Source organism: Fukomys damarensis, unplaced genomic scaffold, assembly GCF_012274545.1.
Source record: "Fukomys damarensis isolate Sample0158 unplaced genomic scaffold, DMR_v1.0_HiC HiC_scaffold_8, whole genome shotgun sequence".
NCBI classification, from domain to species: domain Eukaryota; kingdom Metazoa; phylum Chordata; class Mammalia; order Rodentia; family Bathyergidae; genus Fukomys; species Fukomys damarensis.
The window spans coordinates 5861464-5876720 of record NW_022900920.1 but is presented as its reverse complement, the minus strand read 5'-3'; the positions used below and the strand labels follow the sequence as shown (position 1 = coordinate 5876720).

General features: G+C 49.1%; 1 protein-coding gene across 5 annotated transcripts in view; it reads left to right on the top strand.

Moving 5' to 3' along the window:
* The first annotated feature begins 7796 nt into the window (after positions 1 to 7796).
* Positions 7797 to 15257, top strand: part of Adgra1 (adhesion G protein-coupled receptor A1) — a 42090-nt gene continuing 34629 nt past the window's right edge. Inside the window, exons 1-2 of one of the 5 annotated variants that reach the window (XM_033761330.1) lie at positions 7797 to 8256; positions 9001 to 9207. Coding sequence is in view for 1 of the 5 variants with exons in the window: in XM_010620218.2 (XP_010618520.1) it covers positions 9205 to 9207 (3 nt within the window). In the remaining 4 variants the exon portion in view is untranslated. Of the gene's footprint in view, positions 8257 to 8378; positions 8563 to 9000; positions 9208 to 14569; positions 14701 to 15257 lie in introns of those variants that run through there. The other 4 variants (XM_033761333.1, XM_010620218.2, XM_033761331.1 and 1 more) reach the window with 4 other exon arrangements.

The window sequence follows — 15257 nt, the reverse complement described above, 5'->3', positions numbered from 1 at the left end:
ACAATAAAACCAATATAGTGAAGAAAATAATATCTGAAAATGGAATACAAAAGGATAAATTAATGAATACTCACTATACTGCCCACCCAGTATGGTTAGCACTCTCTGTACTCAAACCCTGCCCATGCATTCACACTCACCCACACATACACATCTTCTCACACTTGCAAACATTCACACACATACATGCTCTTGCAATACATGCTCGCACATACAATCAGACACATTTGCACACACTAGTGCACACACACACTCAGTACACGATGGTGCATGGGTAAATAAGAACTAACACTGGCAGCTTGCTTACTCTCGTTGACAGGCTGACCAGTTAACAGGCAGATGATGATGTGTTTTGGAGACAGTGGGTGGATGTGTCAGTTACCACAGCACATCACTTCTCGGCCTTTTGGCTAAGATCAAGGAAAGTTACTCCAGCCTACCCTCTATTGTTAGATATTTAGCTGTTTCAAGTTTCTTCTATTACTATCAGCTCAAAGTGGGAATAACTGGTTAAAAATATATTAGAAATTTTAAAATAAAAAGATTATTTTTAGGCTCAAGGTTATTTTTGAAGGGAGAGAAAGAAATGTTTCAAGATGTGAAGAAGCAGAAACCATCCTGTGGTGTGGCAAAATTGCTAATAGTAGGAAAACCAGTGATTTGGTAACATTAATCTTTCAACAAAATAATTATTTAACAAAATTACCATGTGAAATGTCTTCCTTTCTATCACATTTAATTTGCTAAATTGCTTTAATTGCCAAAAGACTTGGCAGGAGGCAAGCAGGGCAGGTAAGCTATTGCCGAGAGACAGGTAGCTAGCAAGGCCAGGCCAAGCAGGGCTTATCTGATGGGCCAGCCCAGGCAGGTGCAGGCACAGGACCCAGGCCAGGATCTGGATAGGAACATCTCCAGCAAAAGTGGGAGGCAGAGCTAGACAGAGGTACCTCAGACCTGGAGCTGCTCTCTTTAGCACCAATGACTGACTACTCCTGAGTAGCCTGGTCCTGGGAGTTGTCCAGGCAGATTAATCTCCAGGCTATCCAGGCAGGTTTATACTCATAAAGGATTGTCCAGGCATTCTGGTCCCAGGAACTGGCTGTCCAGGCATATGTTCACACTGTTCCAGATCAGATGGCCCTGTGGTCTGAATCTAGGCTTGGTCCTCAGACACACTGGATGGCTCATGAAGAGAAGTACTAGAAGGGGCCTGGGATTTAACTCAGTGGTGCCGTCACCTGCCTTGCAAGTTCAAGGTTCTGGGTTTGATCCCTAGTACCCCCACCAAAGAAAAAGGAAAGAAAAGAAAGGCACTAGATGAACAATCAGGGGATAGTGAGGGGAGTGGATGAATGAATGGACCATGGGCAGATGAGGAAGTAGACAGTTTGAAGGGAAAACACATGAAGAGTTCATCATCTGCAATGTGGAGGGGGCAGTTGCCTGCCTCATTCCCACTGGGCCCACTCTTGGCTTCAGCATGACACTCAGGGGTTGGTGTGGCCAGGACCCTAGTTCTCCTTGGAATTCATCTATGCCCACTGCCCAAGGATAGGATCCCAATCCACTGCCTAAGGTGGCACCCCAGCCCTGACAGAGCAGGGACAGGACACAGAAGGACCTCCACAGCCATCTCCACTCCTGGGCCTATTCCAAAGGTGAACTCTACCCCAGAGAGTGCCAGGACATGTGACACTGGCTCCCATCTCACCACACTGAATATTTTCATAAAAATCAGGTCAGTTGGTTGATTTCCTGGGTGTAGAAACTGGAAAGGTCCCTAAAATGTAAAACTGTCTCATTAATTGGATGTTTCTGTTCATTCTTTATCCCACATTTGAGATCAAGACAGACAGCCCAAAGCCAGCAGGAGGGGAAGCACTGCTTTGATGCAGGAAAGTTCCTGAAGGTCTGGTTGTAAAAGCTCCATGTTTACAAATGTTCCCAAGGACCCATATTAATTCCTCAGTCCAGAAGGATTTATCTGCATGAAACTGGAAAATTTCACTGTGCCTCCTATCTCTGCAAATCCCACTCCTGGTGGCTGTGTGCTTTGCTGGTCGACAGTAGTGGGTCATTATGGGGAGATAGAAGTGTTGGCTGTTTAACTAGTCACTGCGTCTCTTCTGTGTATTGCTTATCTCTCCCAATGATTAGCCCTTCTTAAAATTCTGTGCTGCACATGAAGGATCCTGCAGCACAGTTCATAGGAAGCTCCCTCGCCTCTTGCCTGTGGCAGTGTTCAGGCTATTATTATTCAGCCCTGGGAGGTGCAGATGATGATGAGTTTTGGAGACAGGTGAGCCTGCCTTAGTGCGGCTGCTATGACCACTGCTGCACCAATGGTTGTCCCCCATTGGTCTGTGGATCCCCAATTCCATGTGGAGGGACCTGGTCCTCCAGGACCATTTGTGTCATGTCCAGGGCAGTCTGGAGCTGGGGAGAGTAGCTAGGGGTCAGATTGCATGTTTGTAAGTGCCTCAAGATCATTGGCCAACAGATGCTGGATTCTTATCACCACAGGGGTTTGGGGGAGCTCTGGAGTGGTGTCCTTCTGACAAGCAGGGTGGAGATGGAGCTGGTGTGCCCACTGTGGCCATGCAGGTGCCTGTTGCTGGTGTCTGCACTACTAAGTGGGTGTCAGGACATACAGCTGTGGGTTAAAGAAGGCCAAAGGCATAAAGTTATAGAACATCCCACATTACTGTGACAACTGAGCACAAACCTGTGACTTGCTCTTTACCCCAGACACCTGCAGTATCTCCCCACTGCCTACAGAATGAGCCTGAATCCCACACATATCCAACTCACCCTACCTGGTCCTCAACAGTGTCTCAGGTTTGCTCTCTCTGGAGCTTGGGTGGGCTTAGTGGGCAAGGGGGCTATAAGGCTCCTCTGTAATCCATGCTGGAACTAGCAGAACTTGACCTGAGCCATGAGTACCTCCTTTGGGCCCTCTACATCATGGCACAATAGAGAGGGGCTCTTGATGGAATGCCCGTATTGCTATAATTCTTTTCTCTTGTCAATCCCCTCCAAAATTTCCACAACCTGAGGATCCAGGGTAGGAAAGAAAGGCCCTTTGTGCCTTCTTAAATAAGAGAAGGGATCTGAGGTTCAGGAGGTGGCAGTTGGCAAAACCACAATGGCTCTGGCCTGGGCTATCAGAGGCAGAGGACAAAGGATCCCCTCACCCAGCCTGACACTGTAGCTGGAGAACCCCCACAACTTGGCCTGGGATAATGGGGCCCAAGCTCGCCTGACCTGGAGCCCTACATGATAGGGGCCCACCCCTGGCTGAGAGGTCTCCTAGACTCACCTGAACACAGAGCTGTGCAACAGATGCCTTTCAGAGGTGGAGCTCACCTAAGAACCCAGAAGGTACATGTTTATTAAAAAGCACAGTCAGGAGGAGCTGCATAAAATAGACCAGCAGCCTCCACATGGCTGTGGACAGAAGCTAGACCCACCCTTAGCTCTCTCTCTCAGGGTTTCAGTGAGTGCTCTATTAAAGGAATAACAGCTTCAGAATACTTTAAGATTATTAATTTTATTATTTGGTTCTCAAACCTGGCTTCCCCTCAGGGTAAGAACAAGTTTGTTGGCTTAAATCTGTTGGAAATGGTTGGCACAAATTCAGATTGATGGGGGGGGTGTTGGTTGCCACAGCAACTGAAGAGCCATTTTTAATTCCACTCTGTGAACCATATATGCTAAACGCACAGGGAGGCCTGTGGTCATGGGTCTCAAGCCCTCCAGAGCTAGGCTGTATGCCCCAGAAGCCACCATTTCTAGTCTTTGTGGCTTCTCATTCAGGCTGTCAGCCTCCAAGAAAAGACTGGAAAGCAAGCAGCTGCAGAGACTCTAGTGTTCAGGAAAGAGGCCCGTCTGTCAGGGACAGCAGCCACAACTGAGGCCATCCTTATTCTGGAGATGTAGTTTCTCTCAAGCACTGTGTCCTCAGTAGCCTCAGCCCCTCCAGGAAAAGGAACACAGCTCAGTGTCCTGAGTTCCCTCAAACATCTGTCAGATCTATTGCCTTAATCTTGCATGCAGCACTATCTTAAGGCCAGCTTCGTTGCCTGTCTGTGTCCTGGGTCCTGTTCTCCCTTAAATAGTCTGCAGACTCTGGAAACTATGAGATGCAGAGGGAAGTGTGGCCTCCCATGACCCCGGGCCCTGGGCCCTTAGCCATGCAGACAGCCTGGCCTGCTCCTTCCAAGCTTGGCCCCAATTGGGTTTTGTCCCTAAGGAGGCTGTACCCACAGCAGCAAGCCCTGCCAGAGACTCTACAGGCTCTCCCAGCCACCCTTGGCAGGAGGCAGAAATATCTAACAAGTCACTCTATGTCTTCCTGTCAAGGAGGACTGATCCTCCAAGAGATCCAAAGATTCAAAGGCTACTAGGGAGGCTACGGATTTGGTCAAGAGGAAGCTGGAGCTACCTACCCTACAATGTGACTGTCCGGTTTACCCCTCACAGAATGTCCAGCAAACTTAGCTTTCTGGAAGGGAGAATAGGAACTGAGAGTAATAGAGGGTCACGTATCATCCTTCTACTGGAGACACCTATAAACTGAGGGAAAATGCATCTTTGATGCTAATTAAACTGCAAATGTACAACACACAAGAGCCATAGGTACAGAGGTGAGCTCCCAGTGCTGGGGGATTGAGGCTCATAAATGGTTCTTTTGAAGGTCAACATTCTTTGATGCATTAGGATTTCTATCAGAAAGTAGTAACCTGAGTGGCGCCTGTGGTTCCACCTCCAATGCAAGCTGGGCTGAGTCTTCCCTCAACAAGTCCTTCTATAGCAGGAATGGGGACAATGTCCTCAGAGGCAACATAGCTACCACCTGTTTATATACAGCCTATGAGCAAAATATTCTTACAGTTTTAAGTTGTTGAGAAAATTCAGAAAAATAATGTTTCATTGCACACAAGAACTATGTGAAATTTAATTCTTGGTGCTCGTAGATTACTCTTCTTCAGCATCTAGCCATGACCACTTGCTGATTGGTCACCTACACTGCAGTGTGGAACACTGCCAAAAAGAGCTGCAGTCTGGCTGTTACAGAGGGGAAGCCTGGTAGATGGTCAATTCTGTGTGCCCAGTGGGGGTATTGTCCTCCACTTTTCAACCACACAAATCAAGGCATTGCTGAGAAGGAGTTTGATAAAACTTGTTAATGTCAGGTGACTGTTTAAAGCACAGGTAAAGGAATCATCCTGGACGACTAGGTGGTTGACCTGGTGGCCAGAGCTGAGGCCTCCATGACAAAGACAGAATCCTGCCACAATGGCCAGATCAGCTCGTGCTTAAGGGTTCTGTCCCATCAAACATCACATAAGCAAACTCCATCCAATATGCCCATTCCTAGATGCAACTCTATCTAGACACAGATGTAGATACTCCCTCCTCTGTGTCTCTACAGGGACCAGGCTCAGATCCCATTAAGTGCCTTAAAATTTTGAGATAAAATTTGCCTTAAAGGGCCAGGGAATTAGCTCGTGGTTCTGCTGCCTCCTGCCTCAAAAGCACAAGGACCCAAGTTCAATCCCTGGTACAAAAAAAAATTTTTTTCCTTGAGTGAGGAACCAAGGATTTTATCTTTTCCTCAATGAGAATCTTGGTATATGTTTGAAACCATCTTAAATTTTGGTTTACTTGGTTGCCATTGTCCTGGTCTTGTCCTTTTCTTTTGCTTTCCTCTTTTGGCCAGTTAAAAGAGGAAATCTGCAGGAGTTCTTAGCCACGTGCCTCTGTGACACAAAGTAGGTACATTTCTTTCTGGCAAAAATTGGGAAAGGTGAACAGCATGGTGAGGCTGTGGCCCATGTTACCTCTGAGGCCACAGGACAGAGTCCTCACTGAGGAGCAGCATAAGGTAGGGCTCAGGGCTGGGAACTGTCACTTGGTCACCTTAGGACAGGGTAACTGCAGACATTCCAGGACTCTGCAAAGACCAGGCTTAGTGGCAAAACCTGCCCTAGACATCACCGCACTGAAGCGCAAGACTGTGACTTCTAGCAATCATTGTGTAGCGAGAAAGAAGACCTCAGACTTAAGGTTGCCCTGAGGTCACAAAACAGCCACAGAGCCAACTGGGCACCCCAGAATGGTACATCTGGGGTCCAGTACTAATGACCAGGCAGCTCCCAGGGCAGTAGCAAATGCAAGGTGGGTAACTGGCAAAGCACAGGACTGCTCTGTGCCTCAGTTTCCCCATCCCACAGGAGTACTTCTCTGTGTCAAGTGCAGAGCACGGCATGCCAGATGGAGCATCACAGCACCCCTGCCCCAACACCACCCCAGAGATTAGATCTACTCTTTTAGCAGCTCCAAGGATTGGAAAATGAGGTAGCTGGGGCAGTGGTAAGTGGGCAGGGCTAAATGGCCCAACACTCCTTCTCCCATGAAGCTTGAGCCCCAGGCTTTGAATCAAGATATTCCAGTTTCTACTGAAACTCACTTACTCTGAGGCTGTGGTCCACCCCTGGTCGGTTCCTCTGAAGGAGGTTTGGGGACAGAATGCAAGCTGTGCACAGAGCCAGGCACCAGAGCCGGCATGAAAGCCGGGCATCCAGGGCCTCCTCTGACTACTTCTGGGGTCCTAGACCACATTACAATGGACTGAGAGCCCCTTGAGGGCAACAGCAGTGGCCTGTGTTCACCCTTGCACCACACACCTGGGTCACCTCCATGGAGATGTAAGGGCACAGGCGTCAGAGTCCTCCCCGGTGTGAGGTCCATCCTTGCCCCTCTGCCTTCCCATATCTTTACGACCATTGCACAGGTGCCACCGGGATGCTCTTGGCTTCATTCTAGCCTCTGGGGACCATCCTAGGAAGCCAAGATACCTTGAGGCCTCTGTGACTTACAGAGAACTGGAGGAGAAAAATCCCCTTGGGTTCCCTTCAGTGACGTTCATGGTTCATTGCTGCATCCCCATTGTGGAGCACTAGGAGTACGCTGGGATGAAGGGCACCCAGCCGTACCCTGATCAGAGGCAGCATGCCCAGGGGCTGTGGAAGCTACAGCTGCAGTACCCCTCTATCTGATTCAGCCTTTGTGATTTTTATTAGCAACACCTCCCCTGCTAGGAGTTCCAGCTTCAGGAACCTAAAAATCCATGATGGCAGGGAACTGAGGGACCCTGGAGAAGGGGCCAGAATCTGCACACCCAGGGGAATAAAGTGGCCCTGCAGCGCTGAAGACCAAGGAGAGGGACAGGTGGGAGGCATGGGGATAGGTTCCCTGACTGGGCAGGCCCCAGTCACAACTGCCAGACTTTGAAGCTGACGATATCCCAGGGGCATTAACCTTGGAAAAAGTCCCTAGCCAACCCGGACCCACAACTTAGGCAACTGTGACCCACTGCAGGTAAGATGCACATGCCTTCTCTCTGTCACATGCCTTCCTCTACAGGAAACTTCAGGGAGGGGGTGTCCCAGATGTGGGATGCTCGCTAGCCAGCCAGACCCTGCCCACATGGCAAGACCAGCCCTGTTGACTCATGGCTGGGATGGAGTCGACCGACTTTGCCTCAGTTGTACCATGTTTGAATTTGACAATATTCTATTAATACAAGGACTATGAAAATTGCTCCAAAATCAATTTCCTTTCTCACATTTCTGTTCTTGGAACCCTCGACAGACAGGGATTATCTTTAAAAATGAAATAAAATCATCCCGTCCTCCTTTCAGGGAAATGCTTTAATGTGAGTTGTCTGAATCTGTTGGAAACAGTGGTAAACCCTGGTCGGTTGTCTCTTTAAATCGGCTCTGCAGTGTGACAGGCGGCTGGACGGGCTGGCTGGGAAGAACCATTCCTACCCTGCCGCAGGGAGCCCGGACACTGCTGCCGCCATCCATGCCTCCCCCAGTCCCCATGGTTACGGCTCCTGCTTCCCGGCCCGTTCCTCATCCCTAGCTGCCGCCACAGAAGACAGGCGAAGGCGGCTGGCATCCCCCAGCAGAATCCTGGAAGCTGCCCGCCGAGCTCGCACTGAGTGCCTGCTCTCCCCAGCTCTGACTCATCCTTTCCCGGTGCAGAACACTGTCACTGCTGCTGTGCACTGGCCACAGCCTGTCGCTGGGCTGCAGCCCCTGCAATCTGTTGATAACTCCACTTCGGAGCTCCAGTCCAATGCCTCTGGTGATGGAAAGCTGTTCCCCAGCACAAGGAACCCGCTACATCGCACCAGTGACAGGAAGCACAAGATCGGTGCCTCTCCAGCTGTTTTTGCCAAAATAGGTGAGAAGTTGGGCTGTCATCCTGGGGTCTGGGGGAGGAGAATCTTCGCGGTAGGGAGACAGTGGGATGAGCGTGGGAAGGCAAGGGCTGAACTGTAGCGTCTACTCACCAGGGCTGTTTCTCAGGCAAACATGCCAGCCCCGAGGGAGACAACTCCTGAAGCAGATTCTGAATAACTTTGGGTGAAGGGGAGGCACAGAACCACAGCCAAAACCAAGCAGACTTCAGCCTCAGCAAGAGCATCTGTGTGAAGATGCCAGCCCCTGAGTCTGGGCACAGTAAGCGGCAGAGGATTCTGCCTGCCAGGTCAGGCTGTGTACTGGGAGATTAATTCGGGCTTACTTAATTCTCTTGATTTAAACTGACAGACATGTTTATTTGGCTTGGTGCAGCCTGAAACGATTGAGTTTAGTTCTTGTATTGGGCTGGTGACCACAGATTGATTTTTAAATAAGGAGAGGGAATGTTGCCCAAGAGAGCAGTGGCTGGCTGCTGGCGCTTCCCTCTGAAGTCCCAGAGGTTCATAAGCCCAGCCTGTCACCTGGATCCCCTGAAGGTTCCAGGTAGAGCCTGAGCCAGCCACTCCAACAGGCTGGCCCAGGTCTAGAGAAGCTGAGAAGGGGAAAACTTTGGAAGGTGCTGGCTGCTCCCAGGTGCTAACCTGTAACAGACACGAGAGACCTCAAGCTGCACACAGGAGAAGGGCCCTCCGCCTGTGCCTCTGACCAAGTGCTGTCTTTGCAGATGGATACAGCCCACGGACCCTCACCCACCCCATCAGGGTCACCCTGAGGCACCCTGCCCTGGAGCTTGACCTATAGCTGCTGTTGGGGACTTTGACCTTCTGGACGGCCATGGAGCCTGGTGGGGAGAAGGGTGCGACATAATTATCTCTGCCAGCAACACCGCCCCCACCGGTGCTCTCACCTCAGTAACTCTGCAGGGCTCATGGTGAGTACTCCCAGCTCAATGCAGCCCTGCCAGCCAGCTGGCCAGGCCAAGGGCTGTTAGCCCCTGTTGGAGAAGACCCAGGCCAGAAAATAAGTTGTTAGTCAACAGCAGTCCAGCACAAACTCCGTCCTGGGGTGTGGACGTTTCACGGGGCAGGGCAGGGGGATGCAAAATCTGACAGTGCTTAGGTCTCGGGCTGCCTGCGCGGGTTCCTTTTGCTTGCCGGCTCACTCACTGCTGTTCATACTGATTGTCTGCAGCCATACAGCAATGTCGAATCATTTAATCCGGAGAGTGGGGTGCATGCTCCAGGGAAATCTTGCCTGGCCTGAACTGAGATCCCTCCTATTTGGTGCCCCATAGCCAGGTCACAAGGCCTTTCTCACTGCCCCTGCCCTGCAGAAAGTCAGTGGGCTTCTGTAGCCAAAGCTGTGATTGCGGGGGGGAAATAAAGGGTACAGTGTGGTCAGCTGGCTGGAGCAGCATCCGGGACCCAGTGGGGGCCCATTCCAAAGGCTCCTGCAAGGTTTTATTGTGGTGGCCACCAGTCTGGACTCTGGGAAGGTTGACAGGAGAGTAAATAATGCATTGTGTGTATTTGTAAGGGACAGCTGACAGGGGCACGTGCAGAGAATGCTGATGGCCGGTTAGGACAGTGCCTTCGCGGCCCAGATGCCGCGTGAGCACCTCAGTGCAGACCAGAGTGTCTGCCTCATGAGGAGCATTCTATCTGAGTCACTATTACATTTTCTTCTTGTTGGATTCAAAATGTCCAAATGAGAGAGATACTTTCTGCCAAATTCCAGCATCATCTGAGACTGCTGCTCTGAGCTCTGAGGCTGAAGGCCATCAGCAGCATCCCTCTCAGACATCTGACAAGGTTACGTGGGCAAGGATCATGCAGCTCTCTGAGGACAGCAGGTTGTCCCTGGGCCTTCTTGACTGTGGCCTCCAGGTGCCACACCCAACATGGCCTTCTTTTGATGGCATTATCCAAGCGTTTCTGTCCTCAAACTTAGGATGTTTTCAAAATGGAAATTTGCCCTTGGCAGATAACAGGCAAACTCAAAGGTGCTTCGGGAGGCGACAGTGGCCACAACACCACCTTGTGGCCTCTTGAGGGGTTGGGGGAACCCCACCTGTCTCTGACCTATACAGAACCTTTGAACACCTGCACACAGTCCCCTATCCAGGAAGCCCCATGCTCTGCCTGCTCCTCTCCCTGTCAGTCAGTCCATACGGGGACCCATCTTGGTCTCTAATAGCCCTATGGAAATCTCTCTACCACACCAGGGTCATGCCTGGTCCCAGCAGCTCCATGCTGCCCATAAAGGAACCTCCTGTTTCCACCCTATAAAGTCAGCCCAGTAAGCTGCGACTGAAGACTGTGGAATTTCAGTAGTGTGTTGGGTTATTATTCTTAATAAATAACATTCACACCTGTGAGAAATTCTGAAAGGCACAGAAAATGTGTGGGGTTGCCCTGGCTGACGTTGGGGCACCTACTTTCTGCGTGTCTTGAGGCTGTGGTGCAGATGCTTGAGGAGGCTCACTTGAGCCCAGGGACAAAGAAGGGTGGAGTGGTCCTGGCCCTGCCCAGCCTCAGCTAATGTGTTATGGCCATCAGCATAGTGCCCACTGGAGCTTCCCTGACACCTGTTCAGAAGCAAGCAGCCTGTTCAGCTCCCCATTGTGAGTTGTAGCTCATGCTCTTTTGAACCATACACCTGGGTTGCAACAGTGCTGGATTCTGAGCCTCTTTTCAGCAGGCCTGGGTTGTACCATGTTCCACCCCCTGGGCCTGCTCCTTCCCCCGAGTATGCGCCATATCTGGCTCTTTGCACTCTGATGGGACAGTGAGTCACTCCTCTCCAGAGGGGCCATGTCCTTTAGGACAGCATCCAGTATGTGAGGCCAAGGGCACCTCCTCCCCTGAGTGGTGCATCTGCATCACAGTTGATGACAAACAAAGCAGACGTGGTCTAGCTTGTTTCTGCAATAGGCACTGTTGTTATTGAAACCCAGCAGACACTAAGATACATATGAGTTTGCACTCTGTCTTCTGTAATCCTCATATTTAACTCCAAGAAAGTATATTTTTGCCGGGCATGATGGAGTATGCCTGTAATCCCAGCACTCGGGAGGCTGAGGCAGGAGGATCGCTGTGAGTTTGAGACCAGCCTGGACTACATGGTGAGTTCCAGGTCAGTCTCAACTACATAGTGAGACCTGTCTGAAAAAAATAGAAAAAGAAAGTATGTTCTTAAAGGAAACAAAATGACATCTGTGAATTACAGTAAAAATTGTTCAGGTCTTTGTTTTTTGGGTTTTTTTTTTTTTTTTTCACTTCCTCAAGAGTTTCTGAGTCTGGTGTACTGAAGAAGGCACCTTTTACATACACAGTTCTGGTCTTCCAACACTTCTGTTCTTGGCAATAAGAATTAATAGGAGGATGGATAGTGTGATGGGTGTGAAATGGTGTGGTGTGGGTGGTGTGGTGCAGTATGGCACGTAGGCTAGTGCGGGATGATGTGGTGTGGAGTGGGATGGTGTGTTGCATACGTACAAGAAAGATAGTGTGGCCTAGGGTGACATGGTGTGGGATGGAAGGGTGTAGTGCAGTACGGCAGGGTATAAGATATAGAGCAATGTGGGGTGGGATTATAGCACGGCATACCTTGGGGTGGGAGGGGTGCTATAGCATGGGATGGTGTCAGAGAGTGTGGTGTGCGCCTGATATTACAAACAGAAAGATGTAGTATAAATTGGTGTGGTATAGAATGGTGCTGTGCAGGGCAGTGTGAAATGAGATGGTAGAGTCTGGCTTAGAGTAGGATGAGGTAGTGTATGTAGGGTGGGGTATGTGGACTGGTGTATATGGGATGGCGTACGGTGTGGTTAGGGTGGGGTAGTTAGGATGACATGCTGTCCTGTAGCGTATATATTTCCGGTAGTTTCAGCATTTGTGTCAGGTTGATCAGACATGCCTCTCCCATCCTCCAGCGTTTGTGCTGGTGCTGGAGCACCACGTCTGGGCTTTAGTGGCTTTGTTTCGGTATGTTAACTGCCAGCAGCAGACCTCAGGAGCTCAGACAGCTTCCTGGGTCTCTAATTGCTCTGCATTCGGGGCTGACCTCACTAATAATAGAATGGTCTTTGCCACATTGTTCAGGGGACCCAAGACCCAAGAGAGTCAGAGGCCAGGCCTGTTCCAAATGTTTGGAGTGGGGTGGAGGGGTACCCGGATATATAGTGCATTTAGAGTACCTTTGTGACTATTATTTCCCTCTCCATACATAAATGCCCTACATTTAAAAATGGACGGGATTAAGACCCATAGGGACCAAACATATATATGGAGGGCAGAGACCTCTGACCCTGGAACTACAGCTCCAGGACAAGCCTCAGGAAAATGCTGTTTCCCTACAGTGCCCTGAAAGGTGACTCAAGAAGGCTGGGAAGACAGGAGACACAGATATCCATCTGCGTGAGGGCAGTTCTGGAAAGACCAAAATCAGGACCTGGACAAAAAAGAGAGGATGAGACCCTCACTCACAGATCTGCACTGTTAGAAAATGTGTGACCCTCATGTGCCGATCTATGGACCTTAACAAAGGCCCACAAAAGATTGTATGTCACAATTACAAATATTTTAGGACTTTTCACAAATTTTTAGTCTCTTGATTTTTAGTCAGTCTAATATCTAAATTACTAAATTGCTAAAAAGGTAAATTACTAAAATTTACCTTTATGTCACAGATGGAGTTTATCATCCCACCTAACATTTCCCCTTAAATTAGGAAATGTAAACATGTAACTACAAGTCTAGAAGTCTCTGTGATAGTTTAACACATTTTTCTCCAAATCTCTTTATAATCTACCTAGACTATATACCCCTCCAAAAAGGGAACCATAACAAGCTATATTTTGTAATGTCCAATTAGGGTAATCTGTTTTTCAAATGGATAAATTACTTATCTTCTGCCTTCCCCCCAAAACACTTTCATGAAAGGTTGATAGATCAATAAAATGCAATTATCATTAAAAAGGCAGACAAGGGAATGCACAAGGCTGTAATTAAATCAACCTCAGTTGGCACAGAACCAGGAAGAACCGAGGAGAACCCAGTTGCTGCCTCAGCCAGAGCCTACAGGGCTGGCTAATGGGTACCTCACTGTGAGGAAAGGAATGTGACTTCAGACAGTAGCATTTGAAGAGGTCATTTTCCCACATCTCACTTTCACAAAACAGCATCATTTTTATCAAACCATTGACACATTAGATTGACCTCTTTCTTCTTATCTTTCCTCCTTCGTTTTTGTCCTTCTTAACACCTGACTCAATTTGCAGAACGCACCAAAAAAGGATACATCCATCCAAAATAACAAAAAAATGTAAAAGGAAACTGTGATTCAAGAAAGGCAGAGCATACAAATTGCTGCATGCCAGGGCCAGGGTGCCCGTGGGACTATTAGCTCTAAGGCCGGCCCAGGGACAGGGGGACACCCTTGCTTCCCAGGAGAGCAGAGACATCTCCAACGTGGTTTCTGTATCAGGCCTTCTACACCCATGGAAAGGAGCAGCATCCCAGCCTCTGGCCTTTGTCCTGCCCCTGAAGGTGCTCTGGGCTTCCTCAGCCTTGACCTGAGAGTGACGCTCATTCACTATTGTTGCTCCAAAGGTCGCTGTGGCTTCACAGCCTCAGGGGCACTTGTCCACCTGTCAGGCAGATTCTGTCTAACCACACACTGCATCATCATAATTTTGCCTGAGGAACATTTGCACCGTAGACTTCTGAGAGGAACTTGCCCATGTGTGAACTTTAAAATATAAAATGTATCTATCTCTATTTTGCATTACCTACTTTGAATTTTAAATGTCACCTCTAAAAATGTAGAAAGTCACTGTTGATAACTGTAATTTGGAGAAAGGAAAAATAAGAAACCAAATCAAATCCATGTTTCTTATAGAGCTCATGCTGACCCCCAGGTCATCTTGTCCATGGTTACAGAAACCTGTCCTCACACAGGTGATGGTGATGCTACCCCCCCCCTTGACCTCTCAGACTTGTGGAATTGTTCACTTCAAAGCTGGGCCTTCAGACAAGAATCAAGTCCCCTACCCAAGGTGGTGCAGCTTTCCAGTCCAGCCTCCTGTATAACCTGGCTGTTTGGCGTTTCTAACACCTCTGCCTCCCACATTGGCTCCCTGAGAGGTCTGCATGTTGCATGAAGCACTGTTCTGATTTTTCATTTGGCTTCCAGGAAGGGGCTTTGTTATGTGACTTAAAACCCACACGTAAGATGTGTCCACCTCTTCTAGGTGGGCTCTGGGGACAAATATGAGGGACACAGTTCTCAGACACAGGACATCAGGGATGCTTCAAGCACTGCTTTGGATGTACAAGCTGAGACCCCATGTACCATGGCCATCCTGTCCCCCAGGTCCCTCCCCAGCAGAAGTCTGAAACCAGCCAGAAGGCCAGCCCACCAGGTATTCTCACCACAGTGACACCAGCCCCAGAAAAGCCTGTGGAGGACTTGTGAGCCCTGGGCCCTTCATGATGGGTGCAAAATCCTAGTTCCAGGTGACCGTCGAGGAAATGTCCTGGTAGCATCAGACAAGAACTGGATACAGGGAGCAGACTACACTGGAAAGCTCTCTCACACACATCTGGAAGTAAACTTATAATAGATGCCAAAGTGGTTCAGTGTCGTTGGCAGAAGCCACTGACTCCCATGAAAAGGCCCAAGTGTACAAGAATATGGGGACAACACTTATGTCCAGTTGAACTTCAAGTTCTTTTCTCTCTCTCTCTCTCTCATTGAGTTTATTGGTACATTTTAGGTATACAGTATTGTTACCTTCATCATTGGGATCTTGTACCTTTACATGACAGGTCTTGGTACTCATTTTTTCCCCTTGTCCCTGCCCTCCCTTCACCCCCTCCCCCCCCCATTTATGAACACTTTATTTCCATTTTTTCATTTTCTCATATTTTTTCTTTTCCCTTATTACATTTCCCCTACCCTTCCCACTTCCCCTATACC